The 26,777-nt window shown below is 53.5% G+C and overlaps 2 protein-coding genes and 1 long non-coding RNA gene across 10 annotated transcripts in view; 1 reads left to right on the top strand and 2 right to left on the bottom strand.

Annotated features, from left to right (window-relative positions):
- Window positions 1-696: 696 nt before the first annotated feature.
- HOXB2 (homeobox B2) lies at window positions 697-3,110 on the bottom strand. Its single transcript, XM_032616639.1, has 2 exons — window positions 2,563-3,110; window positions 697-1,795 (listed from the first exon to the last, which is right to left on the bottom strand). Exons 1-2 carry the CDS (start codon window positions 2,939-2,941, stop codon window positions 1,113-1,115), a joined length of 1,062 nt encoding a protein of 353 aa, XP_032472530.1. The 5' UTR covers window positions 2,942-3,110; the 3' UTR covers window positions 697-1,112.
- A 1,434-nt stretch (window positions 3,111-4,544) lies between these two features.
- On the top strand, window positions 4,545-9,325 carry LOC116745689. The gene is made up of 5 exons (XR_004347520.1): window positions 4,545-4,722; window positions 6,429-6,507; window positions 7,965-8,022; window positions 8,433-8,483; window positions 9,022-9,325. It is a non-coding gene; the product is annotated as an uncharacterized LOC116745689 (long non-coding RNA).
- The window catches only part of HOXB3 (homeobox B3), a 55,670-nt gene continuing 35,808 nt past the window's right edge, over window positions 6,916-26,777 (bottom strand). For 5 of the 8 annotated variants that reach the window (XM_032616634.1, XM_032616631.1, XM_032616632.1 and 2 more), the window contains 3 exons: window positions 13,700-13,787; window positions 10,089-10,686; window positions 6,916-9,259 (listed from right to left, as the gene is read on the bottom strand). In XM_032616634.1, coding sequence (XP_032472525.1) covers window positions 8,427-9,259; window positions 10,089-10,536 — 1,281 coding nt within the window. In that variant the 5' untranslated portion in view covers window positions 10,537-10,686; window positions 13,700-13,787 and the 3' untranslated portion in view covers window positions 6,916-8,426. Of the gene's footprint in view, window positions 9,260-10,088; window positions 13,301-13,699; window positions 13,788-26,777 lie in introns of those variants that run through there. The other 3 variants (XM_032616638.1, XM_032616636.1, XM_032616637.1) reach the window with 3 other exon arrangements.

The raw sequence follows: 26,777 nt of genomic DNA, 5'->3' as shown, positions 1-26,777 counted from the left end.
CTCCCTCCCACGTTCCTCGCTCCTCCTTCGCTGCCTGCAGGCCAAGCGCCTCCCAACGCAGCCCGGGCTTCCCGGGGCTTGTCGCCCGGCAGCTCTTCGGACGCTCCTCCCAACTCCAGGTGCCTTAGGGTGACTGAGGGGCCCGAAGGGCATTGGTGCCCGGCCCCCGCTACATTTTCCACCCGGTCTCTTTTCTTGTCCACTTGGAGGTCAGTTACCATCCCTGGGCACAGGCCCTGCTTCCCAAGAAAACCCCCGACCGCACTCTACTCCTTGGCCCTGCCCACGACCCCAGGAGTCGGGTGCCCAGGCGTCCTGGAAAAAGCTCCCCCACCCCGCTTGGGGCACTGAGGCGAGAAGCCTAGGAAACCCTAGGATCCCTCCCAATCTAGCTGCACCTCTGCGCCTCCCACCACGACCCCGAAGCCTCTTCTCTTGGCACCCACTTCAGTCGGCAGCGCACCCTCTCCCCCTACCTTTATTTTTAAGCAGAGCCAAAGGCTATCTGTTAGGGGGTGGCAACAAACGCCCACTCTCGTCAGAGCTGCTGGGCGGCCAAATAGGACCCCTTTTGTACCATCCGGGCTTAGTCGGCCCAGGGCCAGACAAAGCTGGCGCTGGTCCTGAGGGAGTGAGGGCCGGCCTAGGGGGTGCGGGGAGGAAAGGGGCTGGGTCCCAACACAAACACTCGTTTTCGTATCATAAAGACATTTATTTAATCTATGAAAATAATGTACAATAAATACTTTTCCCTTTTCCTATTATTAAAGAATTTTAATAAATAATCTACGATCTAAAACTTAAAAAAAAAAAAGGAAAATAGGTACCTCTAGTTCCTTTTAAGAAAGCACACCCCCGCCCCCGCGCCAGAGTTTAATTATTCCTGAGATTTCGTTGGAAGGACTCTACCAAACGGATTTTTTCTGTGTGAGTTTTAAAAGACGCCCGAGTGCCCAATATTTTAAAGAGAGAAGAAAGGAAGTGGATTAAACGGTAATTCAATAATACCTGAATTTTAGCAAAACACATAAAGAAGTCTACACGGCTTGGGGAGGGGATCCTCGGCAGCCGAGGGGGGCGGGGGTCGAGGGCCGGGAGGAGGAAGCGGGTTATTAGGAGAACTGCAGGTCGATGGCACAGAGGGTGCTGGTGAAGAAGTCCAGCTCTTCTTCGGAAAAGGGAACCGGGCTGTCAAGCGAGCCCTGGAGGCTGGGGGAGAGGCCTCCGGACAGCTGGAGACAGGAGTCGGCCGCGAAGAAGCTGAGGTCGGGCAGGAAAGGTGAATCCTGCCGCTCCGGGAAGACGTCTTCTGGCAACGGCTCCGACCCCAGCCCTCCCGCCCCGCGCAGCGCGCCGCCCGGCCTCCGCGCGCCCGCGTCCTCCACGCGAGCTGCCAAAGGCCGGGGTCCCGAGGCGCTAGGAGGCCCCGGCGCGACCTCGGGCGGGTGACAGCAGGCTTCCCGCGCCGCCTGCGAGGCGGTGGGGCGGCCCGGGCTGGCCACGGGCTCCTCGGCGGGCTCGCCGGTGTCCTTCGGCGCGCCGGCGCAGGCTGGCTCCCCGTCGGGCGGCTCTCGGTGCTGCGTCTGCCGCTTGTGCTTCATGCGCCTATTCTGGAACCACACTTTGACCTGCCTCTCGGTGAGGTCCAGCAAGGCCGCTATCTCCACGCGGCGCGGCCGGCACAGGTACTTGTTAAAGTGGAATTCCTTCTCCAGCTCCAGCAGCTGCGTGTTGGTGTAAGCAGTGCGCAGCCTGCGCGCCCCGCCGCCCGCGGCCTCCTGCAGTCCCGGCCCATCTGCAGGGAAAGCGGGCTGGGCGTCAACGCTGGCCGTGTCCTTAGCCCAACCTCGACTTGGTTGAAATAAAAACGACCCCATCAGCCCAAAACAATAGCAGCAGCACCGCCGCCCTTACCGCTTACCAAAGCGGCTCGCTCCCAAGGCTCTGGCCGCCTTTCCCGTCCCTCTCTCGCCTCCAGACTCGGCCCGGGTCAGGGCAAAGCATTCAGAGAGCCGCCCACGAGCCACGCATTGGGTAGGAAGCTGTTCCCTTTCTCCCCCAGAACCTCAGAGCCCCCTCCCAGGTCCTCTGAATGGACCCCTAATTTCGGCACTTTCCAACTCAGCCTGGGGAGAGGGTTCATAAAGAAAGATTGTTCCTCACCTCCTTTCCTCCCTAGCTCCCTAGGTCTCAAATTCCCCCTCTTCTCCTAGAGCTGGGGTAGATGGGACCGAATCTTTTCCTGCCTCCAGATTCGACCCCAGCCAACAACACTCCTCCACACAGATGAAGGTGAAACCTCAATCAAATCCCTTTCTTCTAGCAGAAAAAAAATGCTCTTCCCCAACCAGCTTCCAAAATCTGCTGTAGAAAGAAAAGAAAAAAAAAAGTGCAGGCAGCGGCCAGGCCTGAACCCCAGCGGTCTTTTCTGCTTCCTCGTCCCTGGAATCGACGGGGGCAAGGAACCCCAACAGGCTCGCCAGCTTTTCTACCTCCCCCATCGCCCCTTCTCCTCCTTTCTTTCTAGCTGCCCCTCACCCCATCCCTACCGCGCTTACCGACCTGCGGGCGATCCGACCCCGGAGGCCGGGACGGAGGAGGCGGCCGGGGGAGACGTGGCGGATTGGCTGGGTTTCTTGGCGGATTTCTTCTCTTTCATCCAGGGGAACTCAGGAGCCAGGGGGGCAGCGGGGAACGGCGACGACGGCAGAGCGGGCCCATCTTCAGCTCGCTTTTGGCTCCCGGGTCTCTGAAGGGTGGAGGCGCCGGGCTGGAGGCTGGGGAAGGTTTGCCCGAAAGGAGGAGGAGGAGGAATTAATGTCGACTCCTTGATTGATGAAGTTTGAAATGTCTCCAAGACAGCGGGGAAGGAAGTCAGACACTCGGCGAGCGATGGCTGGCTGTTTATAAACCCAATCTCCCTCTCAAATTCAAAATTCATGGCTTTCAATGGTGGGGGAGGGGGCCTGCTGGGGGGGCGTCAGGAGGGAGGATCGGAAGGGACCCCCCCTCCTGCCCCCCCCAGGTCTGTGTGATGGAGCGATTTTGGGAGGGGAAGATTTTGCTTTTTTTTTTTTTTTTTTAAATTTTGGGCCTTTATAATTGTATATTGCTGATAAATACAAGCGTATGGGGACTCTCTCTATTAAACCCAGGACTCCGGCGAAATTGCAGGGAATTCATGGTCACGGGACCGGCCTTGGCCAATCGCTTGTCTGGGCCTGGTGGAAAACAGAGAGCGTTATTTGCTTTAATTGATTCAAAAACTGTAGAGGACCATGACCGGGACACCATGAGCCCCCCAGTCCTACACTCCCTCTCCGCATGACTCACTTTCTCCAGAAAAGCTAAAGGAACATTTTCCTCATCCCCTTCAGAGGATGGGAGGTTCTGGAATCCCAGGAAACAAGAGAACCTAAGGGAGAAATCGTCCTCTTCTGCAAATATTTTTAATAGAGTAAATTAAAGCTTTCTTTACAAGGCCAGCAGCATTCTCTTCCCCTCCCCTCCCCCCAAAAGGAAGCTGAGTGAGGATCTCGATGTGATAGGAAGAGGTAGTAAAAAGAGGCTTTCGCCTTTGGGAAAGGTCGGTGTTACCGTGCAGTAAGGAAGAGATTTGCAAGCATCAGCAGCGCTATCCCCAACCCACCCCCCAAAACAACAGATAAATCTTGGGAAATCGACAAGCACTCCTAGGCTGACACAGAGGGGTGAGAGAGATAGTGAGGGGCCCTTTTGCACCTCTGGCCTACATAGCTGTGTGGTCTCAGTTGCCTTCTCTGCCCAGCGTTTGCAGCACTACCCCTGCCCCTATGTCTACCTGCCTCCTCACCTGGAGGCATGTGCACTCCTATATGACACCCCCGACAGACAGGGTCTAAGATATATATGCACCCACCCACTCAAGCCTCAAGCCTGGATCTGCATCTCTATCCAGCAACAGGAGCAAGAACCAAGGTAGCCACCGATTTCACTTAGAGAACTCTCAAACCCCAGGTCAATGTATGGGGTGGAGGTGGGGCTTTTCCCTCAAGGAATCCCCCTGCCATTTTTGCCATTGTATTCATTAATATCCCTGACAAGGTAGAATTCCCTAAACATGGAGGGGGTGAAAAAATAATGACTACTGAGATGATATTCCATTTCTGGCCCCTGGGGGGAATTGTTGTTGTTTATTTCTTTTCAGAGGATCAAGATAGTGTGAACTTTAGGGAGTGCTGTAATTTACTGGGGGGAAGGGATACAGGACTCAGGGCCCCAAGCAATCGGTGGGAAACTAGATCTCAAAACAGAAAATGAAAAGTCGATCTGGGGTAAGATTTTTAAATAAGTGGGTCAGAGGGACCGAGAGGAGATGAGGCGATCAATCTTAGCCCCCTGACAGCTCCCTCGGATGGCATCAAAGAATTTGGCTCTTTGGGAAAGCAGAGGGAACAGCCGAAATTCCACATCCCTTTAAAAGGCCTGGGGATAGGGGGTGTTAGCAAAAGAGAAGGGTGATTCTGGGAGAGCAGGGAAACAGATGGGAAATGGGGACAGAGGAAGGGCGCTGGGTTGGGTGGAAAGTTTGTCTGGAGAACTCCCACAGCTCTGGCCTCCCCTCCCCCCCCTTGCTCGCTGCCTCCTAGCAAGAAGGAGAAGGCTGGTTAGCAGAGAAATGGCACCTCGGCCGGGAGCTGGAACTAGAAACTTTCTGTCAATGTAACAGACGCGTGGGTGGTGGTGAGTATTCATCCGCGTGGGTGGTGGGTGAGTAAAAAAAGACAGAGAAATCTGAGGAAAAGGGTGGGGTGGAGGAGAGCCAGGAGGAAAAAGGGGGAGCTGGAGGCGAGGGCTGCAGGGCAGGGGGCGGCAAGCTCTGGAGGGTTCAGATCCAAGAGAGCTGCTCTGAAAAACTGGGCAGACTCGCCAGAGACGGTTAGTTGTGTCCAGCTCAGCTCCAAATAAAGTAATTTTTGCTACTTGGAGGAGGGGATGGGGGTGGGAGTGGGGAGTAGGCAGAGAAGAATCTGAAGAGTATAGTTGTCTGGAAGTTGTGCAGTGAGGCCTGAGAGGGTTCTCCCTCCGGCCACCCCCTTGGAAAGCCCTGCAACTTTTTTCACAGCCTCTCTGGCTGGCTGCAGGGTTGAGCGCTTCTCTCCGCAACAACTCCGGCTGCCCCTGCAGGAAATACGGCTCTCTCTAACCCTGCTGACAGATTTTATGGTCAGATTAGAGAACAGCAGAAAACTTGGGTGTTAAAAGGGACCAAGAGAACCTTCCTCCCCCGAGACACCGCTTCCCTGCCCCCTTGTCGTGCTGTGAATCTTACAGCACAGATATTTCCCCCTTCACCAGATAGTTTCCCCTTCCCCCTGCTTAGCTAGGGCCTGAAATCCCTCAGAAGGAAGGGTAGGGGACACCAAGCCAAGGCAGCCCTTATTTTTCTTGTTTGCAGTGACAATTTCAAGCCAAAGCTCTGTTTTTCAAACTTGAGCTAAACTCTCTGACTTGGCCTGCCTTTCTCCTGCTAGATAAATAATCTATCCACTCTACCCCCAGAGCCAAACATGGCGCTTCACCTAGTTACATCATTCAGAAGATGTTACTCAGGGAAGAGGAAGAGAGAGAGAAAGACAGAAAGAAAGAAAACCCCTCGAGCATTATTTGATCCCAATCAAACTTTGCATGCTCTTATGCCTTTAAATTATAGCCTGACCCAATGCTAAACTGCTTGCTGCTTAGGTGAGCCTAGTCCAGTTAAAATCCTACTTGGTGGTGGTGGGGGGGAGTGTAGAATTCAGGTTGCTTTTTTATTGTTATTTATTGTTGCATAAAGACTGTAGTTACTAACCTTGGACTGCCAGGATGCAACATAAAAATGAAAATCAGCTCTCGCTTTAAGGCTGAGGGCCTGGAACGATTCTCACCGACACGCCCCCCCCCATCACTATCAACAAATATATGATCCTAATTAAGCAATGCGGGCGCATCGCTTACAATTAGAATTATGCAACTCTTCAGCAAGCAGCCATCGCTCCTCTTTCAACGAATTAGCTCCATATTTCAGCCGCCCTGTCTCCTCGCTCTTATCGGCTCCAGCGACGCGGCAGTGACATTTCATCTTTGACAGACTCTCTCTATCCTCGCTCCAATGTGATAAAAGTTTTATGGAACCACGACTAAGAAATGAAGTTTTCCCAAGGATCGTGGAAACAGAGCAGCACATTAGCCTGGGGACCATTTTATTTACGCTTGGATCCAACAGCTTCTCCTACCCTCCTCCTCTCCCCTTGCCCTGGCAGTGGAAATCAAACACGCCTCCTCTCCCTCCGCCCTGAGTTTTATTTAGTGATTTAATTTCACTTTAGTTTTAAGGTTTGACCTGAGAAGTCTAGGCCTCAGATTTTTTTTTTAAGATTAATCATTTTCCTTTGTTTTCATTTTAGACCCAATGGTGGTTGGGCTTCGGGTCACGTGACGACTTCTTTGTCGCTCCGGAAGAGAACTGTGAAGTTTAGGTTGCGTGTAAGAAGCAGTAATGGGCCAGGTTTTTGTTGTTGTCCATAGGGTGGGGTGGGGTGGAGGGGGTGGGGGGGCGGTGAGGAAGTTGTGGCCAAAGAAGCAAAAAGACAAAAGACCAATCAATGAGAAAAACTGAGAGGCAAAGAAGCCAAACAGAAAGATGGAGAGGGAGCGCCCAAGTCTCCTGTGCCCCCCAAACTTGTTACTTAAATCTTAGCTAAAGAACTTGGCAGAATGTTCCAAGCTTGTGTGAGAAAAACCAAATAAACCGGAGACACAGATGGGGGAGGTAGGCGCCTGAGCAGGGGAATAAAAAGGCCAGGATAGGGTCTTCACCATTCTTCCCTTGGGGGAAATCGGGCAGTCAGCTGCCTGCTGCTCTGCTATCTAAATTGGACCACCAGGACAAGATAAAATTGATAACAGAAAGTTTATTCAAGAATTGTTTGACAGACAACCCTTTTAAGTAAGGAAAAAAGTAACTACAGAAGAACAAAGAAAGTTCCAAGAGGGAATTAACTCTAATTCTACAAATTCAGGACTATACAGTGACAATTAGGAGCTGAGTTCATGCCTTTTAGAACTAATTACAATTGCTCATAAGTACGAGTTTAACATAAATCTACAGCTCTTTTCTAGAGTACAATATAACTAAAATAGCTGGTTTTACATGACAGGGAACACAACATCCTTTATAACAAGTAAATACTAAAAAAAGTACAATTTTTCCTTTTTCCTCATATAAATACATAATGTAGGGGGATAAATAATACAAAAAAGGAAAATATTTTAACAGGCTATAACCAATAAATATATATGAAAATATTCACTAGAACACACACTTTTTGAGCAATGCTGGACTCCTGCAGGCCCAGGCATCTCTCACAGTTGTTTTTATATCCATTAAAATGTAAACTCTAAGTGCAACAAAAGTGTCCTGTCCCAGTTGAGCAAGGCACACAGGCCCAGCTGCAGACCCTGCCTGGGACAGACAGTTTGTTAAAATATACCCTGTTTTCACGTTAAGTCAAGAGAGCAACGGAAGAAAAGAAAAGCGTAGAACCTCGTGTCACCGACTGCTTTCTGTGGAGAGAGGGGGATGGACCTGGAGCTGAGATGCGAAGCAGCAGAATGGGCAAACCTTCAGTCCTGACAACTTGCCTGCCCTCACCTCCCAGCTTTGCCATAAAAGAAAAAATATATATATATATTTATAATATAGACAGCTCTGACTTTCAGGATCTCTCACCATCCCTGAGCCCTCTGAAGACTGTAATTGATGGGGGCGGGGTATAGATATTAATGTCCTAGAGCAGGAAAAGTGTGGGACTAGAAGTGGAGGGAGTGCCCAATCAACCTCAGATGGATTGACAGAAATTTGAGGATTCAGGGAAGTGGGAGGGGTACGTGCTTTGTGCCCTTGGTTTTGAAATGTGTTTTAATTTTTTTTTTAAAAAAAGGAGAATTGCCAGGAAAAAAAAAATCAAGATTTGGGGGAATTACCCACATAGATGTAAGGTAAGTTGGTTGGTTGGCTGGTGATGGCCTAGCCATCTTGTCTGTTTTTTAAAATGTGCTTCTCTGCGTTGTTTCCCTATCTCCTCTTTCTCTACCCCACTCTCGAGGGTGAAATTCCAACTGGGTATTGCTGGAGGCCTAGGATTGATAGGGTCATCTCCAGTCTGCTGTAGATTCCTTTCCAATGGGTGGGCAGACGGACTTAACAAGAGCTGCAGGACTTAAAAAGCAACTTCTCAGGCCAGAAGGGGAAGGAACTCCAGGCCCTTTCTTCCCGGGAAGCCTGGCTGCCACCTCCCTGCCTCCTCTTTCAGACCTCCAGGCTGTCCCGCAGAACTCCACAGCCCCCGCCCTTCCTGGGTCTCCCCCACCCCAGGACCTGCCCCTCAGCACTCCCTCTTCCATCACAGGTGTGTTAACTTGGGCGCTTCTTGGATTCTACCCTGAGGAGGAGGCGCATGGTGAGAGGAGAGGTCTGTGTAGGTGGGGTGGGGGTCGCAGGGTCCGTGATGCTGGCTGGGGGCCATAGGAGGCGCCCCGTTGTAGTCCAGGTTCCCCGAGGGGTGGTGGGAAAGGTGGTTGAGGCCGTAGAGGGAGGGGCCGGCAGAGGGCGGCAGCGGATCCGCGTAGCCACCCCCGCCCACGTACACCGGGCTGCCCTGCATGGTGGGCGTCCCGTAGGCGCCCCCGTTGGCTTGGAGGATATGAGGCTCATAATCGGGCGCCGGGGTCGGGGGGTACTTCTGAGGGGCGCCGCAGCCTTTGAGGGGGGGCTGGTAGTTGGAGGGCAGCGCATAGGCATTCTGGTGGGCTTTGCCGAAGGCGGGCGGGGACGGGCTCTCGTAGCTGGGGGTCATGGAATGCAAGGCGTTCATGAAGCCGGCCGTGGACTGCATGGGCTGCGGGGGGCTGCCAGCGGGGGAGGGGCCCCCCGAAGACGAGGCCAGGCCCTTGGCCTTCTGGTCCTTCTTGTACTTCATGCGCCTGTTCTGGAACCAGATCTTGATTTGCCGCTCGCTGAGGTTCAGCAGGTTGGCCATCTCCACGCGGCGCGGCCGGCACAGGTAGCGGTTGAAGTGGAACTCCTTCTCCAGCTCCACCAGCTGCGCGCTAGTGTACGCCGTCCGCGCCCGTTTGGACGCCGCCGAACCCGGGGGGCTCTTGTCCCCTCCCCCGCCGCCACCCCCGCCACCGCCACTGCCTCCGCCGCCGCCGCCGCTGCCGCCGCAGCCCTCTGCTGGATCCGAGGGGGAGGGGTGGGAAGGGGAGAAAATGAAATAAAAGATAATTACTGAACACGCCGAAATTGAATGCATCGTTTCTTAATAAATCCAGGCCTGGACTCGGAGCACCCGCCGCCCTCCCCTTCGCGTCCCCGCCTCCTCCTCTCCACTGCCCCCCACCCGCCCGTCGCATTAGCGGACACTCTATAATAGTGGCATTTATTAAGAGACCTGTTCGCCTCTCGCTGCCCCAGCTTATGAAAATTTGATCATGTCACGCAGAGCCGCATGGCCATTTATTTAGGCCTGGATTTTCTCGCGCATGCTTCCTCCCCCTTATTCCCAGTTCCAGGTGTGGAAGACACTCCTCCCACCCCCACCCCCACGCCGCCCGGTCCTGTGGACCCGGCAGGTGCCTGAGGGGAATCCCGGGGTGGGGGGGAGTCTGGACATTCTGGGCAGGGCGCGGAAATGTGGGGCTAAGAGGCTGTAGTGCCTGGAGGCCGGGACCCCTGGCCGCCCGAGCGAGTGATTAATGCCCACAGTAATCATCCTTAATAATAATCAATCGTTGATGACTGCGTCTACTGGCAGCGTCTGACTCTGCGGCCTTGCGAACGGCTGAGGCCGAGCACCTGGACTTCTGGACCTCTCAGAAGCTCAGGTGGAGGGGGCTGGAGGGAGAGGGTGTTGACGGGGTCAGGGGTCATCAGGTGGGGGGGGGGCACGGGGAAATGCGCCGCTAACGCCGCCGCCTGGGCGCCTAGGGGCTGGGTGCTAGAATAACAGTGACATTCCTGGCCTGGACAAACGCTGACGACGAAGAAGCCAGAGAGCCGGTACCTGTGCCAGGGGAGATGTTTTTCAGCTTGGACGTTTGCCTCGACTCTTTCATCCAGGGGAATATCTGTTTGGTGAGGGTGGAGTTGGAGCCGGGACCGCACTTGGGGGGGCCGCTTTTGCTGGGGCCGCCCCCGTTACTGCTGTTGCTAGTGGTACTGGTAGGTGCAGCGCTGGGCGGGGGTGAGCCGGGCGGGGCGGGCAGGGGCTCGGGGGCCAGGCCGGGCCTCATGCAGCTGCCGTTGAGCTCCTTGCTCTTGGCGTGCGGGGCGGCGTTGCCCAGGGACTGCAGCGAGCACGCTGAGCGCTGGTAGTCACCCTCCAGGTGCGTGGCGGCCTGGAAGGGGGGTTGAGGGGGACCGTCGTAGCCGAAGCCATTGCTGCCAGGGTACGAGGAGTAGCCTCCGAAGAGTGCGGCCGCAGCGTTGTCGTAGTAGGTGGCTTTCTGCATCGCTGGGCGAGGCCCGGGCGGTGGGTGGCAACTTGCAAGGGCCTGATACCCTCACGACCGGACATTGGCACCCCTGGGGTCACGTGGCTCGTCGGACCCCCCCTCCCCTTTCTGCCCCCCTCCTCCCGGGGTCTGTTCGTAGCGGTTGACCTGCGGGGTGAGAGAAGAGACACAGGGGGAGAAGAGGACTGGGGCTCGAATCCATCTTAGGAACTGAAAAGGGAACTGACATCAATAGGGTTTTTCTACTCCCCCACCCAACATCTTCACAGCAGATGCTGAGGCCACTTCCTTGACCTGAAATGGATTTTTCTTATTGCAACGCTTTAATTTTAAAAGAAAAAGCCTACCAGTTTTCATTTCCACTCAAAAAATAAGGACTCTACTCCTTTGGGGACTGCCTAGATATAGAATCTTACTATTGCAAGGGACATTGCTTCTCTCCTGCCTGAACACTAGCCCCTGACCTCTCCTCTTCCCTCCTTCTACACCGCCCCCCCAATCTGGGATAGGTGTGGGGGGGTTGCAGACTCCAAAATAAAAGCATCATCAACACCATCCTCTGAGCTGAGAGGCCTCCTGCCTTTGCCTCCATCTAGGTTCCTTTCATCCAGGGTCTAGCCTGGAGAAAAAACTGAGTATCTCTGAAAGAGGCGGGAGGGAGAAGCAAGTTGAGCAGGGAACCTTCTGGTGTGAGGGATACTCTCCTTCCCCTCCCACCTCACGAAGACTGCAGCCTGACCTAGAAACTTCCTGAAGATTTTTAACCTGCAGAGCCAGTGGCACTGAGCCTCCTCCATGGCCTTGCTGCAGGTACCAACACCTCCAGTCTGAGTCTTTTCTAGCCAAGTCTGGGACCCCACAGACAGCAGCCCCCATGGGGCCCCCAAATGGAACGGGATTGTTTTCCTGGCGGGGCTGGTTGGTGCTGTGACCATTTGGCCCAGGTCTCCCCCCACCCTCTGTTTTTTTTTTCATCAGGCTTAATTTTTTCCCCACCCTTTTCTTGACAGTCTGTTTCCTTTGATTTTTCTAACTAAGAAAAGAAGAAAGAAATTGGATAACTGCTGGACTTCTACTGAGAGATGGGAAAGTGCTTTCTGAAACAGAAAAATTTTCCCTAGGAAAAAAGAAAGTAAACAAAGCAACCTGAACAATATTATCCTCTGGGTTGGAAACTGGGTGCCCCTGTTTACTGAAGTTCTCTGAGGCCAAAAAAAAAATGATTATTTTAATGCAGGCTTTTAAAAGTGTGCTGGAAAAATAACGGTTCAAGCTGTCACAGGATTTTGTGTATTTCTTCTGAAACTTCTGACTGCATCCCCCCATTTATCTTACCAACCCCTCACCATCACTTTTCATAAAATCTTCAGACTGACCCTGTCTTCTGACATATGAGTTTGGACTACTTAAATCTCATTCAGCCCAGCTGGTCAACTCCAAAGAAAACTAAAAATAGGAAAATAAAACAAAAAGGAGTGCAGGTGAAGGAAATCCCTCCCACACATAAACCCCCTTCTTAATGACACAGATTTATACTCAAAAGGGAGCCGGGTAGCCCTGAGTTCTGATTGGGTTCTGGGAAGAATTTGTTTCTGGGAAACACGCATGGGTCTGCAAAGCAGCAGGTCCTTCCAGGGAGAAGAACTGGAGTTCAATTGACCAGGCTGACCCAATCCCTTTATTATTATTACCATTAGCCTCTGATGATTTAACCAAAATTAGCTTCGGAGCAGCCCTGGCTGAAGGGGGAATTAATTAACAGGCATCAGTTGAGTTTGTTATTAATAGATAGGAGAATGAAATAAAACTGTTGGAGGGGGTTGGCTGGCTGGGCCCTGGCTTTATTTAGTCTAAATGATTGTTACAGCAGTAATGATGATGATGATGATGATGATGATGATGATAAAACAATAATTTGACTAGACGCCTGGGGCTGAAATTCCTGTCGCTCCCCCTGCAATAAACTCGCAAACCATCGCAGGACCGAGGCCAGGAGAGTGTGGGAAGCAAGAAGCCAGAGACGTGATAGGAAAGAATGAAGACTCCGCTGGCGGCGAGAAAGGGCCGGGAAGGTTTGCGGACCGCGTTAGCCCCTGGCTGCCGCCGCCGGGCTGTCTCGGCTGCTGCTGCCGCGGTGGCTGGCGATGAGCTATGTTGTCCCAAGGAGGCGAAGAGAAAGCGTTCAGGACACGGAAACGGTTAGCAGCGGCAGGTTCCAAGCACACCCGGCCGAGGGCCGAGCCCTAGGGCGGCAGCAAGTTTGGGCGCTGGAGGTAACCGAATTAAAAGGCATCTTAGCAACTCCGCACCGGGACTTTGCCAGGCCAGACGCGGCTGGAGGGCGCAGAGGCCTGGCTGATGGGACAGTGAGAAGAGGGAAAGGTGCCGAGGGGATCCGAGATCTGGGGATCCAGGAAAAGGGGGGGGTGGGGAGCAGCTCTACCAAGCCAAACATGTCTATTTCCCTTGCCTCCATGTTGGAAAAATCCAGGCTCCATATGGCTTCTCGGTAGAAAGGGAGGGAGGGAAGGAGACGTGGCTCCCGGCCTCCCCCCAGGGTCTCGCTGAAGAAGGGCGGTGAGCCACCCCAAGAAACCCACCTTTCCAGGCACACCCCCGAAATCCTGGGAGAATAACAATAGCTGGGAAGCCCTGGGAGAGGGGATAGGCCACCTTCCAGGACTTAAAAAAAAAAATAGAAGGGAGAAAAAAAAAAGAAGGAAGAAAAATAAAACAAAAAAAAAAGGAAAAGAGAAAAAGATTAGGCTCTTCTTAGCAGCGGGGCAAAAATTCAGCCCTGATCTGACTGCTTAAAGAAAAGAGAAGAGAAAAGGAGAGAAGCAGGAAGAGAGAGGGAGAGGGAGAGAGGGAGGGAGGGAGGGAGAGAGAGAGAGAGAGGGAGAGGGAGAGGGAGAGGGAGAGAGAGAGAGAGAGGGAGAGGGAGAGGGAGAGGGAGAGAGAGAGAGACAGAGAGAGAGAGAGAGAGAGAGAGAGAGAGAGAGAGAGAGAGAGAGAGAGAGAGAGAGAGAGTCGCTGCGTGGAAGGAAGCTTAAAGCTTGTGAACTCTTCTTGAACCGAGATTGGAGTCATATGGGCCATAAATCATTGAGACATACTCTCCGCCATTCACAAACTGATAGCCTATTTCAGTCCAGCTTACCTTAGCCACCGATGAGGGGAGAACAGGCAGACATAATATATATTCACATCGAGCCCCAGCGCGAGCGGCAGGCGAGAAATCTCCCCTCCTTGAAGGCAAAGGAAAAAAAGACCACTGTTTAAAGCGGCGTCGCCCCCCTCCCCAATAGCCACCCCGGCTGGGGAGCCTGAGGGGCAGACCGGCCGGAGGAGCCGCGCGGCGTCCGCTTCAATTCACTCGGCTTAGGAGCGGGGGTGCGCAGGAGGGAGGGGGTGGGGGAGCGGGGAAAAAAATAGAAGAAGACCAAAAGGTGCTCGGGCGGCTCAGCTCGCTGAGAATCCAGCTCCGGGCTCCGGCACGGCCAAGCCGCCACAGTGTGGTTGCCCTATAAGACTGGTACGCCCTACTCTCCGTAACAATGGCCTCTGCTTTTGCACAGGGAAAAAAACCACACAGACACACACACTCACACACACACACAAGCTCACACACACCCCCACCTCTCCCCCTTTAGCAAGCTTAGATGCCTGATAAGGAAGGAAGGTGATGGTGGTGATGGGAGAGGGGGAACATTTTGAAACTCCCCCCAATTAAAAAAAAAAAGAGTGCGAAAGGAAAGGAGGTAGAGGTTTTGAGTTTTGTTTTTGTTTTTTAAGGACAGGTAAATTTTTAAATTCAGATTTTGGCGGGGGAGGAAGAGGAGCGCAAAGATAAGGCAAAGCCCGTGGAGTTCACAGCTCCCCCCAGCACCACTAGTAAACCTTTCCTCTAATTGGAGAAGTAGCTTGGGAGGCCCTGGGGGGGCGTTTCCTGGGTGCCCCTCATTCGCAGTGGGAACACTGGGACTTTTTTTTTTTTAAGTAGTTTCACTCTTGCGGGACTGGTGGCTGCGTCTCTGGCCCTCTGGCTCTGTCTCCCTCCTTCCGAGTCTCCCATAGTCTCCCAGTCTCTGTTTCTTCTCTCCCCCACACCCTCTCTATTCCTCCTCTCTCCCGGCAAATCTCCTGGCCCAGTTTCCAACCTGTAGGGGGGAGTGGGGAGCCAGACCTCTCTTTTCTTTTTAACAGACCCCCCCCAATTTGAGAGCAGACAACAAGCAGTGAGTGATTATTTTAAAAATCCAGACCGTCTTGTAGGGGGAGGGGTGTTGAGGAGAGGGTGACAAAAGGAGGACCTTGTGTTTAGCTTGAGTTCCAGACACGACTGCCAATAGAGAGGCTGTAAGAACTGCATGAAGAAGTTTCTGTTGAGATTCTCACCTCTGGATAGGCAGAAGGGGCTAAGAGGTGATAAGGGCATTTGTACTTCTAAGAAGATGAGAAGAACCAGCAAAATGGCTTAATTTTAAATGCACTGGCAGAAGAGATGGAGGATAGTTATTTATATTATTATTATTCAGAACAAACCTGTTAATTTCTCTTAGCTCTACAAGATTTAGGACTCTTGGAACAGGTGAGGAAGACTACAAAAGCTCAACTTATCTTCGAGTGTGTTTTACAAGGGCAGAAAAAGGCGAGGAGGCCTGTAGGAGGAAGACAGGAGGCAAGAATGTAGGTGTCTGCAGATTTGGGGTGGGGGTGGGGAAGAGCCGTTCCTGGAGGAGGAAAAAGACAAAAAGAGCACCAGGACTTTTCCAAAAGCAGGAGTGTCTGCAACTCTGCCGAACTGCTGACTCGGGCTTAGAGGATAAAATAGAAGGCCGACAGTCTCTCTATTCTACAAAGGCAGCTTGGAAAACTTGTTCTCTTAACTTCTCCGTAGACAGAGCCAGCCACTACCTTGTGACATCCTGGTTAGAATCCTTGGCTTTTGCCTTCTCCCATCTGGATGCACCAGGAGAGAAGGGACTGGGAGAACAAAGGTGAGAGATGGTTTCCAGCTATTGTCTCCCCTCCAGGCGAGGGTGGCTGTGTCTGGCAAAGCTTCCCTCACACCCCATAGCTCCCCACTCACAGGCTTTTCTTTGGGCTGAGAAAGGGTCCTACTATCTACTCTCCTACTCTCATAGGGGGTGGTCCCTGGCTTCCTCCGGCCCCCACTTCTTTCAGGCCCACTAAATCAGGCTTCGTGGGCTGCAGCAGCCGGTTTCCTGGGGCCCTGCTGAATGGGGGTGGAGGGGGGGACCCATGGCCTCTCTACCCTCCAGCAAGGAACTGCATGAAGAGTCTCTCACTGTGATGTCCTGAGGATCCTGCCACCTGCCTAGAGAGTTGGTGGCTGAGGGAAGTGTGGTGGGGAGGTGAAGATGGAAGGTGGAAGCCATTTTCTGTATTTATTAGTAGTATCAAGGAAAGAAAATGCCCAAGCCAGACCCAGTTCTGGTGCTTAAGCCACGACCCTCAGAGAAAGCAGTCAGGGCTACAAAGAATCTGTCCTGAGATCTCTGGACCCTGGTTAGAGACCTGCTGGACTGGACCTTATGTAGCTTTGGGCCTGGTGGGTCAGGGACTCGCCCATGGCGGCTTCTAGAGGCTTTTAGAGAACAGCACCTTTGGGTCTTTTCCTCCCCAAATTAAAAAGTCAAGAGTGTACCTCAGACCCTCCAACTCTCCTAGCTGTTTCTACCACTAGCTAGAGAAGGTCATTGTGAAATTAAGAGAAGAGGAGGACCTGTTCACTTGTGGGACTGCACAGCTTTGCCCCAAGGAATAAAGAGAGCCCAGGGGGCACACAACTAGCTGCGGGCCTGCAGGAGGGTCGGCCTGAAGCTGAGCTGAGGGGAGAGGACTTTTCCAGAGACAGCAGTGGACCCCTCCCCACTCGGAGCTTCAACTCATGTGGTCCCCTCTGGCTACACAAGGAGGTGGGGTGCAGTGGGGTAGGAGCAAAAAGGAGGGCTGGGAGCAAGAGAGCTAACCTGGAGAAGATTTTCAGAGCACACATACCCCCAAATGTGGTAGGAAATGGGGTAGGGGCTTCTTAAGGAATTTTGAGAGCAGAGCCCATTCGAAATGCTTGCGACGCAATTAGATCCCCGTTCGGTTTCTTTCCTGCCTTTTTAATCCCTTTCTCGGAGATTTCTGGCTGGCCAATTGCCCCTGTTTGGGGCTGGGAAGGTGGCGGGTGGATGGTAGAACTGGCAGCACCAGGACACCCATTTTGTTTGCGGTGTTGCTGCAGGCTAGGGACCCTCCAAACTTCAGGGGATAGGGCAGGGGCAGTAAGGAGCCTGGGCTGGGACCTTGGGGTGGGAAACACCAGAGGGGTCTGAGAGAAGACTTTAAGGTCTGGAAAACGGAGGAGAGAGGGATTTATCACCCCTGACAGTGAAGTCATGATTTAGGCACAGACTAGAGAGAGAGGAGGGAACGATCTCTTCCTGGATTCAAGGAAGGAAACTTGAGCACCTTACCATGTGTGAGAGACAGGGAGAGAAAATGAAAAAGAAAAATTGAGAGAAAGATTAAGACACAGATAACTTACTGTAATCTAATAAGGGCAGAAATTAATAATAAAGGCAAAAATCAGAGAAAATGTCCCCCTTCATAGACATTCCTTCCTCTCAGATTCAGTTTCCCCAGAGCTGGACCACTCGCTCCCGCACTCCCCTCCCCCACTCCTAATCTGTACCCAGTACCAGGGGACGGGCCCTCAAAACCCCCTTGAGGGATCACTGGGCGCCCATCCTTCAAGGCCTTGGGGGATCATGTCTCTCCCCCAAAAAACCATCAAAGAGCAAACGAAAATTCTCCTCTCACTAAGGACAAACTGGCTGGCTCCCTTAAAATCGATTTCTGATATCAGCCTTTGGGATGACCAAGGACTCCCCCCTCCCCCAAGCCCCCAGCTCAGCGAGCCCCAAATTCGCCTGGCCCGCTGGGCTCCCTGAGAAGCCGGGACCTGGGAGTCGGGGAGGGGGTGGCGGCAAGGCTTTTAGCGATCTCTTTCTTTCTGGTCCTGTCTGGGTTCCCGGTCCCACACTCTTCCAGCTTCACTGCCCAACTTTGTGGCCGCGGCAGAGTTGTGAAAAGTTCACACACACACACCCGAATCTCCACCGCTTTTAAATATTAATAAAGATTTCCAAGCTGGGTGTTGTAAAATGGGAATTGCTACTGCAAATCGCTCTTGGTATTTGGATCCCCAACATCCCACCTCTCTAAGATGCCCGAGCGGGAGGGAACAAAGGGGCTGAGGAAACGAGAAGATTCCGTGCCTGGGCGGAGGCCCGTGTAGACCCGGCTCAGTAGAAGCTGAGATTGAAAGAAGAAAACGGCCGCTAAGATTGGAGAAGAAAAATCCGAGCTGCACTCTCCCCTCACACCAGGCGTGGGAGCGCGAAAAGGAGGCAGGACAAAACATGGCAGCCATGAGGGTTTGCAAAGTCTGCTCGGTGACCAAGGAGGCCGCGCCAGGGGGTGATGGTGCTTAAGGCCAAGTCGGGAGTTGGGAGCTGGCGGCGCCTGGATGGGAATGAGCCCGACTGAATTGGGGGTCCCGCCTCATCTAGAAGCTCTGTCCTGCCGTGGCAAACCCCACCCCGGGCGGATGTCGACACAAAGGTGGGCAGAGTGGAGAAGGCAAGAAGGAGAGGAGAGAATCTTGGACAGCTTGGGGAGGGTAGGAGTGGGGGTGGGGGTGGGGTTTGCTGGGGAAAGAAGAGAGAAGCAGACTAGAGAGGAACAGAACGCAGCCCCCTGCGAGGGACTGCGCAGGTCTCTCCTGACAGATTGGATGTCTCTCCCAGTGACCTCTGTTTAGCAGACAATAACTCACCGGATTAATGACCAATCAGCAGAAGGCCTTCCGAATTGCCTCCGAATATAAAAAGTCAGAATGGGATAGGGCCAGAATCTGGGCCTGCCGGCCCTTTTGGTTTTTTTCTTTCTCTCTCTCTCAAATAGGGTTTGGGGTGAGGCTCTAAGAAATGGATTATCTGGCCAGAGACTCTGATTCCCAGAACCCCAAAGATGAATTTGTTTCTTATCTCTTCCAACTTCCTCCACCAGAATTCATATCCTTGACCACACTTCCCAAGGCAACCTGGAAGCCTCTCCTCCTCTGCTGGCCTCCTCATATCCCTGATCCTACAAGAAATCTCCCTTCTCACAACCATGCAACTTCTGAGAAGCCCCCATCTCTTTTGAATCTTATTTTATTTTTTCCCAGTTAGGAGAAGAGATGGAAAATAAGAGCAAGAATAGGACAGGGGTCATCCACCTTGCAGGCTTTCTGTCCTGGCTGCCCTGGGAGGAGACCTGGTATAGTGCTGTGGTAGCCTGCGTGTGTCCTCTCCCAAGAAGAGGGGACCCAAAGGCCCAGGGGTCAGGATCAGGCTGGAAGTAGTGGTGGTGGTGGCCTGCTGTCATAGAATCTAAATTCTGAAACCACAAATCAGTCCCTGGGCTATACTGCCAACAACTCCAGCCTCAGCTCCCATGCCTGGAGGGGAAAGTGCCTTGCTCTGAGAGGCTGAGCCCCTCCTTCCTTAGCACCCCCTCCAAATGCCAATCCCGGCCCAACCTACCCAGCTAGCCCCTCCCACTGCCTTCATCTCCATTGCTCTAGGCCTGGGCTTCTCCTCTGCTGAGAATAAGGACACCTTCAGGAGGAGGAATGGTCCAGATTCCAGTGGATTTCTTAGAGCCAGTCTGAGTAACCATGCACTGCTCTGGGCATATGCAAACTCCCTGTATATTGCAAATATGCATGCAGTGACCTATACTCAGATGCCCACAGAACTCCAGGACACAAAAGGGAGCTGCTCCCAAGCACTAGAGAGTTACTCAAGGTCAGAACTGGAAAGAACTCAGGGAGTGTCCTGTCCAACCCTGCCATTGTCAACGATAGAGAAACTGAGGTCCAGAGCCAGGAAGTGGTTTGTCTAAAGTCATACTTGGGATAGGCTTGGAAGTCAGGAGGCTTGGATTCTAGGTGGTCCAGATTGGCTGTGTGCTCTGAAGCAGAGAATTCATTGGGCCTCACTTGTCCCCTTCTGTAAAGCCAGATCCTGTGTGGAGGGGAGGGCTTGGGCTAAAAGATCTTCCAAGGTCCCTTTTTTGGGCTGACAGTTTGTGGTTCTTTGTGTACTGATGTAAAAGTGAGTGACAATAAGCAGTAATAAACTAAGTTCAGACAATAATGGGCACCATCTTGGCCAAAGGCAGACTATTTCCTCTCGGGAGTTCAATGCTTACACCCTCGCAACTGAGTACCAGCCACACTCCTGGTCCTCCTTGTCCCCTCAGAGGCTGGTGCACTGGTTTTCACTGCTCTTCTGTGTCAGGGATGGGTTATTCTTCAAATCAAAAGTGCTATTTTTGGACACAGCAACCTGAGCAGTAAATAATTAATTTGTGTAATTAGAAGAGGAAGGCTTAAACCTGACAATTTTTAACCAGGAATCAATGCACCCATTGTACCAGCCTGGCCTTCTCACCCGACCAACCCCCAACACTGCCCACACACCTACCAGCTTCCCCAACTGCCTCCCTCAACTGGGAGACCAGCATTCCCAAGATTGCCAGCAGGGTTCATGGAATCAGACTCTGCTCCTTCCCCAACAAAGTTCCATTCTCTGCCTTCTCCCCTACAGAAATTGGTCTGCCTGCAGCTGCCCCTCACAGCTTGCTTTCCCGACCCCCTAAAGCTGTGCTGGGCTCCAGGTCCAGGCTCTCTGTTCTTGGGACACATGTAATCTACCTCCCCTGCTCAAGATGCCCCAACAATTCAGGGAGTTTGCATTTCAAGAAACTCCCATTAATATCAATTTACTTCACTGAAACCTCGGGTTCTTCATCAAGTTGATGATTTATGATAAAATCAATTAAATTACAGCCACTTAGGGCCCAGCCGCTTCCTCTCAGATTTCACTGGTGCAGGGCCCAAGTGTCTGGTGGAAAAATGCAAGTTTAGCTGGAGGCGAGGAAAGATAATTCTGCGGCTGAGAAAATTTAATGCAAAACAATTTCCAGGCAAAGCCGGCGTCTGGACAGAAATGCAAGAGCCACCAGTTGGCCTGCGGAAATAACTATCTGGGGGTCAAAATATTTTTCTCCCCACCTCCATCATCCTGCATGGCTCCTTTGCTCTGTTCCCCTTTGTGCTCACCCGTCCCCTCCCAGAGACTTTGGGGGAGTTTGAGCAGTACTGGTGGAACCCAAGCCAGCCTCAAACCAACATCCCCTACCGCTGCAGGCCTTTTTCTCCCCTCCCCTCCTCCCCCTCCCCCTCCCCTCCCCTCCCCTCCCCCCCTCCCCCTCCCCTCCCCTTCCCCTCCCCTCCCCTTCTCCTCCTTCCCCCTCCCCCTCCCCCTCCTCCCCTCCTCTTCCCTCCCCCTCCTCTCCCTCACCCCCCCTCCTCTCCTCCCCTCCTCTCCCCTCCCCCTCCTCTCCCCTCTCCCCCTCCTCTCCCCTATCCCCCTCCTCTTCCCTCTCCCCTCTCCCCCTCCTCTCCCCTCTCCCCTCCCTCCCCTCCTCCCTCCCCTCCTCCTCCCCTCCCCTCCTCCCTCCCCTCCCCTCCTCCCTCCCCCTCCCCTCCTCCTCCTCCTCCTCCTCCTCCCCACCCAGCTGTGCTCACTAATTCCTCAGTCTCCCATGGCAAAGTTAAACGTTCAAAGTGAGTATCGGGCAGCATGGGCAGATGGCACACAGGGGCCAGGGACCAGGCCGGGTGGGCGCTGTTGCGCGTGGCTGTGGGAGGAAAGAAAGCACAGGCTGAAGGAGCACTACTCCATGGCGAGGGCACAAGGCGGCAAAGTGTGTCCAGAGCTACCCCTTGCCAGGGTACCAAGACCTGAGAACACCGAGTCCCCCCTCGGGCTCCCTGTGTGCTCACTTGTAAAGTGATGCTGTACCCAACAAACCCCAACCCGAATACAATGTGCACTCACACAAGACACAAAACACATCTACGTGTGTGTGCTTTCACACTCTCCTTATACCTCACATTCTGTCCCGGCAAAGGGACAGTTCCCACCATCTCCCCACATCTGGGAAAATAAATCCCAGCGAATCAACCTGGCATTGCCTTCCACTCCAAGGAGAGAGGCTTCTCCCGCCTCTGCTCTCTTTGGTTTTTGGTTTCCAGAGCAGGCAGGGAGTAAACACATCTTCTCTGAAGCCATAAATCACCCCCTCTCCTACCTTCTCAGTTTAACACCTGGCCTCAGCGCAACCCCTTGTAGTTTCAGCTTCAAATAACCCGCGAGGTGCTATTAGGTTCTGGCCATAGGTGGCGACTGGACTGCGGGAGCAGGGCCCAGCCAGCCCCCACCCCAGCAGATACCCCTCACATTTGCTGCACAGCCCCAAGCTCCCAACTCCAGCGGAAAACCAACCGTCTGCAGCCCTTCCTTAGCGAGAGCGCTTCCCAGGCCCTAACCGGGTCCTGTCCACACCCCACATTCCTCCACACCACCCCGCACCCCCCGCCCGCACCACCTCTTTAACTCGCCCACATCTCTGTCTTCCAATGTTGCGATCCTCCTCCTTCCCGACCCGGGGGCGGGGGTTTCAGGCAACCCCCCCGCTCTCCACCCGGAGCCCGGCCCGGCGCCCGCTCGGCACCGACACCTACCTGTGCGGCTCCGCTAGGGCGCGGGCAGCGGCGGGGGTCCGGCCGGGCCCGGATCCCGGGGCGCCAGCGGGGGCTGGGCGGCCGGCCGCATCTCAGTCCCACCGGCCGGCGCGGGGAGAGGCCCGGAAGCGCGCCCCCAGTCCGCCGCCGCCGCCGCCGCCGCCGCTTTGTTCGGCCCTCGAAGCGGCGCGCGGCCGGCCCGCGTGGGGCTGCGGGAGGCGGGCGGGCCCGGCGCGGAGCTGGGTCGCGGTTTCGCTGCGCGAGCGGGCCGAGCGGCCGGGCGGGAGGAGCCGCGTCTGCCGGGGGCACAGCGAGGCGAGGCGCGGGGAGCCGGGGGCGCCATGGCGGAAGGCGGGCGCGCAGCGGCTCTTCAATGTCACCGGCGAAATGGGTTCCATATGTCCGGCTCGGCGGACGAGGGAGGGGAAGGGAGAGCGTTGTGGGCAGGACGGGACAGGAGGATGGGGGGCGCGATGGAGGGAGCCCAGCGGCGGCCAGGGGGTGATGGGAGGATTGGAGAGGCGAGAAAGGTTTGCGTTTTCCATTTTCCCTGGAGTTGTCTAAAGCTGCTTAGGCTGGTGGGAACTTTCTCTTTTCTTTCCAGAAAGATCGGGGAGGGAGGAGATAAGCAAGGGTAGCATCCGTTTGTTCAGACGGGGGTGGGGGTGGGGTTCAAGGGAGGAGATGCGGATTGGAGGTGAAAGGGAAAGTTCTCAGGCTGCTGGAAGATCAACTCCTTCTCCCTGTCCCCGAAGAGGGAAAGAAGAGACCAAATCCAGGAGCGGCAGAGAGGCCAAGGAAGGATTCCCTGGGTCTGGGTGTGAGAGACCGACACCACCCACCAGCCCACCCACCCAACCCCACCCCACCCCAGGGATTCAGTTTTGGGAGATTCCAACCTTTAAGTTACTGAAGATGGTGGTGGAAGAGGAGTTTGAAGTGCCCAAGACATCTTGGCCATTCCAGACACTTCAGTTCCTGCCCCAGCTGCCTCACACCTGATTTAGCACCCCCAGGGCCTACTCTAGTCCCCTTGTTTCTGGGATGGCCTCGGCTTTGGGCAGCTGCTGGTAAGAAAGCACAGAGTCTGGAGGAACTTCCAGACCCTACAGCCCTCTCCTCAGTCTGTGCCCGCCCGCCCCCGCCTCCAAGGGGATGGGTCTTTCTCTGTATTTCTGTCTCTATTTGTTTTTCTCTCTTCTCTTCTCTTTTCCCTTCCTTTCCTTTCTCTTTCTCTCGCTCTCTCTCTCTGCCTTTTCTAACCTTCTCTGTGGTCTCTGTCCCTTTCTCACAGTCCCTTTGTCTTCCCAAACTCTGCTTCTTTGTCTTAAGTGAATTTGAATTGTGCCTTGCTAAGGACTTAGGAGTGTCTCCGGAAGTCACTCCTGGCCTCACTTATTAGGCTGCCCCTCTGGGCAGTGTGGAGCCCTTGGCCTCAGAACCCTGTCCTTTTGGCGGGGGTGGGGAACCCATCCTCACTCCTGGCCTCACTTATTAGGCTGCCCCTCTGGGCAGTGTAGAGCCCTTAGCCTCAGAACCCTGTCCTTTTGGCGGGGGTGGGGAACCCATCCTTCTGCCGTGGAGACATCTTCTTCTACAAAGAAGTGAGTGGTTTCCTTTCCACCTCCCTTCTCACTTAACTCTGGTTTTGTGAGTGTGTTTGCATACCCATCCAAGTTGTGGGATGTCTTCTGCCAGGACAGCCTCCCTGCCCCTCTGAGTGGCCTTTGTCTCCATTCTCTCTGTCATCCTTTCCTTGGCCTCTGCCTTGACTTCCCGCCTCAGAAAGGGATCCTGCTGCTTGCTCTCTCTCTGGGCCCTCTCTTTTTACTTCAACCTCTCTCTCCTCATCTTTCTATCTAACTCCTGTGCTCATTAAAGCATTAGCAGCCCAGTTTCTTAAAGGCACAGGGATAAACACTATAATTATATACAGAAAGTGGACACCAGCAGCGTCTGGGGAGAAGACAGAGTCAGCGGCTTTCCTAAAGCCCCTTTCATCAAATACATTCTATCCCATCTCCTGCACAGCAAAAAAGCAAATGGGGTGCGTGTATGTGCAGAACTGGTAAGAAGCAGGGTGATTCGTAGCTAAATGAACCAAATGCATATATTAAAAAAAAAAAAAAACTTGCTGATTTGAAGGGTAGGCCTATATGCCTGGATGGAGGGCATCAGGCCTCACATAGGGAAATTTAGCAAGGGGCCAGCGATTGACTAAAAGATAGTGGTGGAGAGGGATGGTCTCTCTGCTTTTGTCTCCTGGGCAGAGTCTGAGTGTGAGTTGGGGAAAGGGAAGAGGAGGGGGTATCCTGAGGGCCAGAAGAGACAAAGACCTGACCGGGCTGAGAGAATGGAGAGGAAAAGCGGGGAGACCAGACCTCCACGTCACAGGCAGAGGCAGCAGAAGGAGGGGAGACGGAGAAGGGGGGAGGAGTTGGAATCACAGGGGCCAGGGCCTGTGAGATTGACTCCCAGCTCTCCCCACTGGCTCCGGCCTGTCCCAAGGAGCACATCCTTCAGCCTTCTCCTGCTATTCCCCATCCTCCAAAACAGGTTGAATTCGGAAGCTACTACCACCCACCATTCCACCCTTCATGTCCCTTTTCCTCTCCAAGGAAGAGTTAATCCTTTCCCCCTCTCTCCGGCATTCTAAGACTTTGGCCTAAATTCTGGAGCACTGGATTGGGGGTGAACTCACCCTCTCCACATTTACCCCCCTTCACTTTCCAGGTGAGGGAGAAGGAAATCCTTGCTTCGCACACTGAGTGTGTGTGGTATTCTTCAACACCCAAGGATGGGGGTCCTGAAGGGTATGGAGCCCGCTATCCCTCAGGTCTCTCTGCTGCCTCCTCTGACCCTTCCCACCTGCCCCGTGAGCTCCAGCCCTGTCAAAGCTGCCCCTGAATCCAGACTCTCCCCAGGCCCTTTTAGCAAGGCCAGGTAATGTCCCCACCCATCCCAGCCTAGGGTCTTGGACTTTTCCTTCTCTTTCTCCCTAAACCCTTTTCAACCCAGACTCCCAAATTAGGAGGCCTCACCTACCACCCACCCTAAAAGCTGCCTGTTAACAAGAAGAGGGCTCAGCGCCCACTTGGAGCAGAGCGTGGGAGTGAGCTCCTGGACGCCAGCACTGGGGCCTAAGCCACCACTCCAGGACGCAGCTGATGCCATGAATAATTAACACCTGGGCGGGGCATCACTAATTTTCCTGCTCAAAGGTTTACACTAGCAGGCAGAGTTAAGTATCGCAGATAATAGTGGCTATAAAGTCAGTTGGCCAGGCTCCAAGCAGGGAAGGAGAAGCTAGCAGCCCCGACTGAACTTGGCAAAGGCTCTGTCCCTCATCCATAACAACTTTGGGGCGCAGCGCATAATATCCCCAAAAGCCGCCTCTGGCTTTGCTCTCTACCAGCAGCAGACCCTTCCCTACTGGGGAGGTACTGAGACCTCCATATGAAATCAGAGGGGAAAGTTACCAGCTCTCCCCCTCCCAATCTGTACCCCATTTGCTCCCTTTTTTGATGGAGGTTTAGTGAGAGGAACACACCCCATGTCCTGAAACACTCTCCAACTTTCTGAGACAACCTGATTCCTGGAACATTTCTTTTCTAGAACAACTTAGAGAACTTCTCCCTCCTTTAGCCCCAGACACATATAGTCCCTCACTGCTGAGGAAACTTTCTTTGTTTCATGAGGTCGAAGGAAGGCTACCGGGGTGTGAATTCACTTCCTTGTTTTGTTAGGAGGGTGGGAAGCCAGAGCTTTCAGCTTCCCTCCCTGCCCTTCAGCCTCTACCTCCATTGTCTCCCCCAGTTTAGGTAGCTCCTTCCCCATCCTCAGCTCCCTGTCATATATTCAATACATCAGTCCTACGGGTTAAGCTTTAATACTATAACTGAATCCCTCCAGCCCCCTCCAGTTGCAAAGGATCTACTTGGTCCCCCTCGACTACAAAAATCTTTGCCTTCAACTTCAGTAATTTTTTCCCCTGCCTCCACCTCTCTTGCCCCCAGGTTCCTTCTGCCTTCAGAGTTGGGTTCTTTACCCCCAGCCGGCGTCAGAGCAACCAGACTCCTGGAGGGGAACCGCTGAAAAATGAAGCTCTGTCTGCTGCTGCAGGAATGTTGGCTCTATCAGGCTCACAAACATAATTTTTATATTAGATCGTGGTCTTTGACTGGGTTTATATGCCAATGAGGCATTTCTGGTTTACCAAATTTATACAGATCTCACCTTAACTGATAATCACAGATACTGCAATTTAAGACCTCCAGCTATAGAGCTTTCATATTAACTGCTGATATATTACTAAAAATCGTCTGAAATAACCAACTTCTGGGAACAGAGCAGAGAGAGAGGAAGTACCTCCGAGAGTGACTCTTTCCCGGCCACGGAAATAGCCCAGCTTCCACATCATTTTCTGTGAGAAATGATTTATCGAAGACATGGCCATAAACAACACGACTCACTCACAAACACACGCAGATGCGTGCGCGCACACGCGCACACACACACACACACACAATGGCTGGCATGCCGGCCGAGAAACTGACACCCATATTGCTATAAATCAAGAAAA

Source organism: Phocoena sinus, chromosome 20 (assembly GCF_008692025.1).
Source record: "Phocoena sinus isolate mPhoSin1 chromosome 20, mPhoSin1.pri, whole genome shotgun sequence".
Classification (NCBI taxonomy): domain Eukaryota; kingdom Metazoa; phylum Chordata; class Mammalia; order Artiodactyla; family Phocoenidae; genus Phocoena; species Phocoena sinus.
The sequence above is the reverse complement of the archived record's forward strand: the minus strand, read 5'-3'. Positions and strand labels throughout refer to the sequence as shown.

Bases quoted from the DNA above. Each gene is read 5' to 3' on its own strand.
- HOXB2 (XM_032616639.1), bottom strand. From the start codon at position 2,941: ATGAATTTTGAATTTGAGAGGGAGATTGGGTTTATAAACAGCCAGCCA. The intron at 1,796-2,562 runs GTCGGTAAGCGC...CTTTCCCTGCAG, and splicing joins CGGGGTCGGATCGCCCGCAG to ATGGGCCGGGACTGCAGGAG.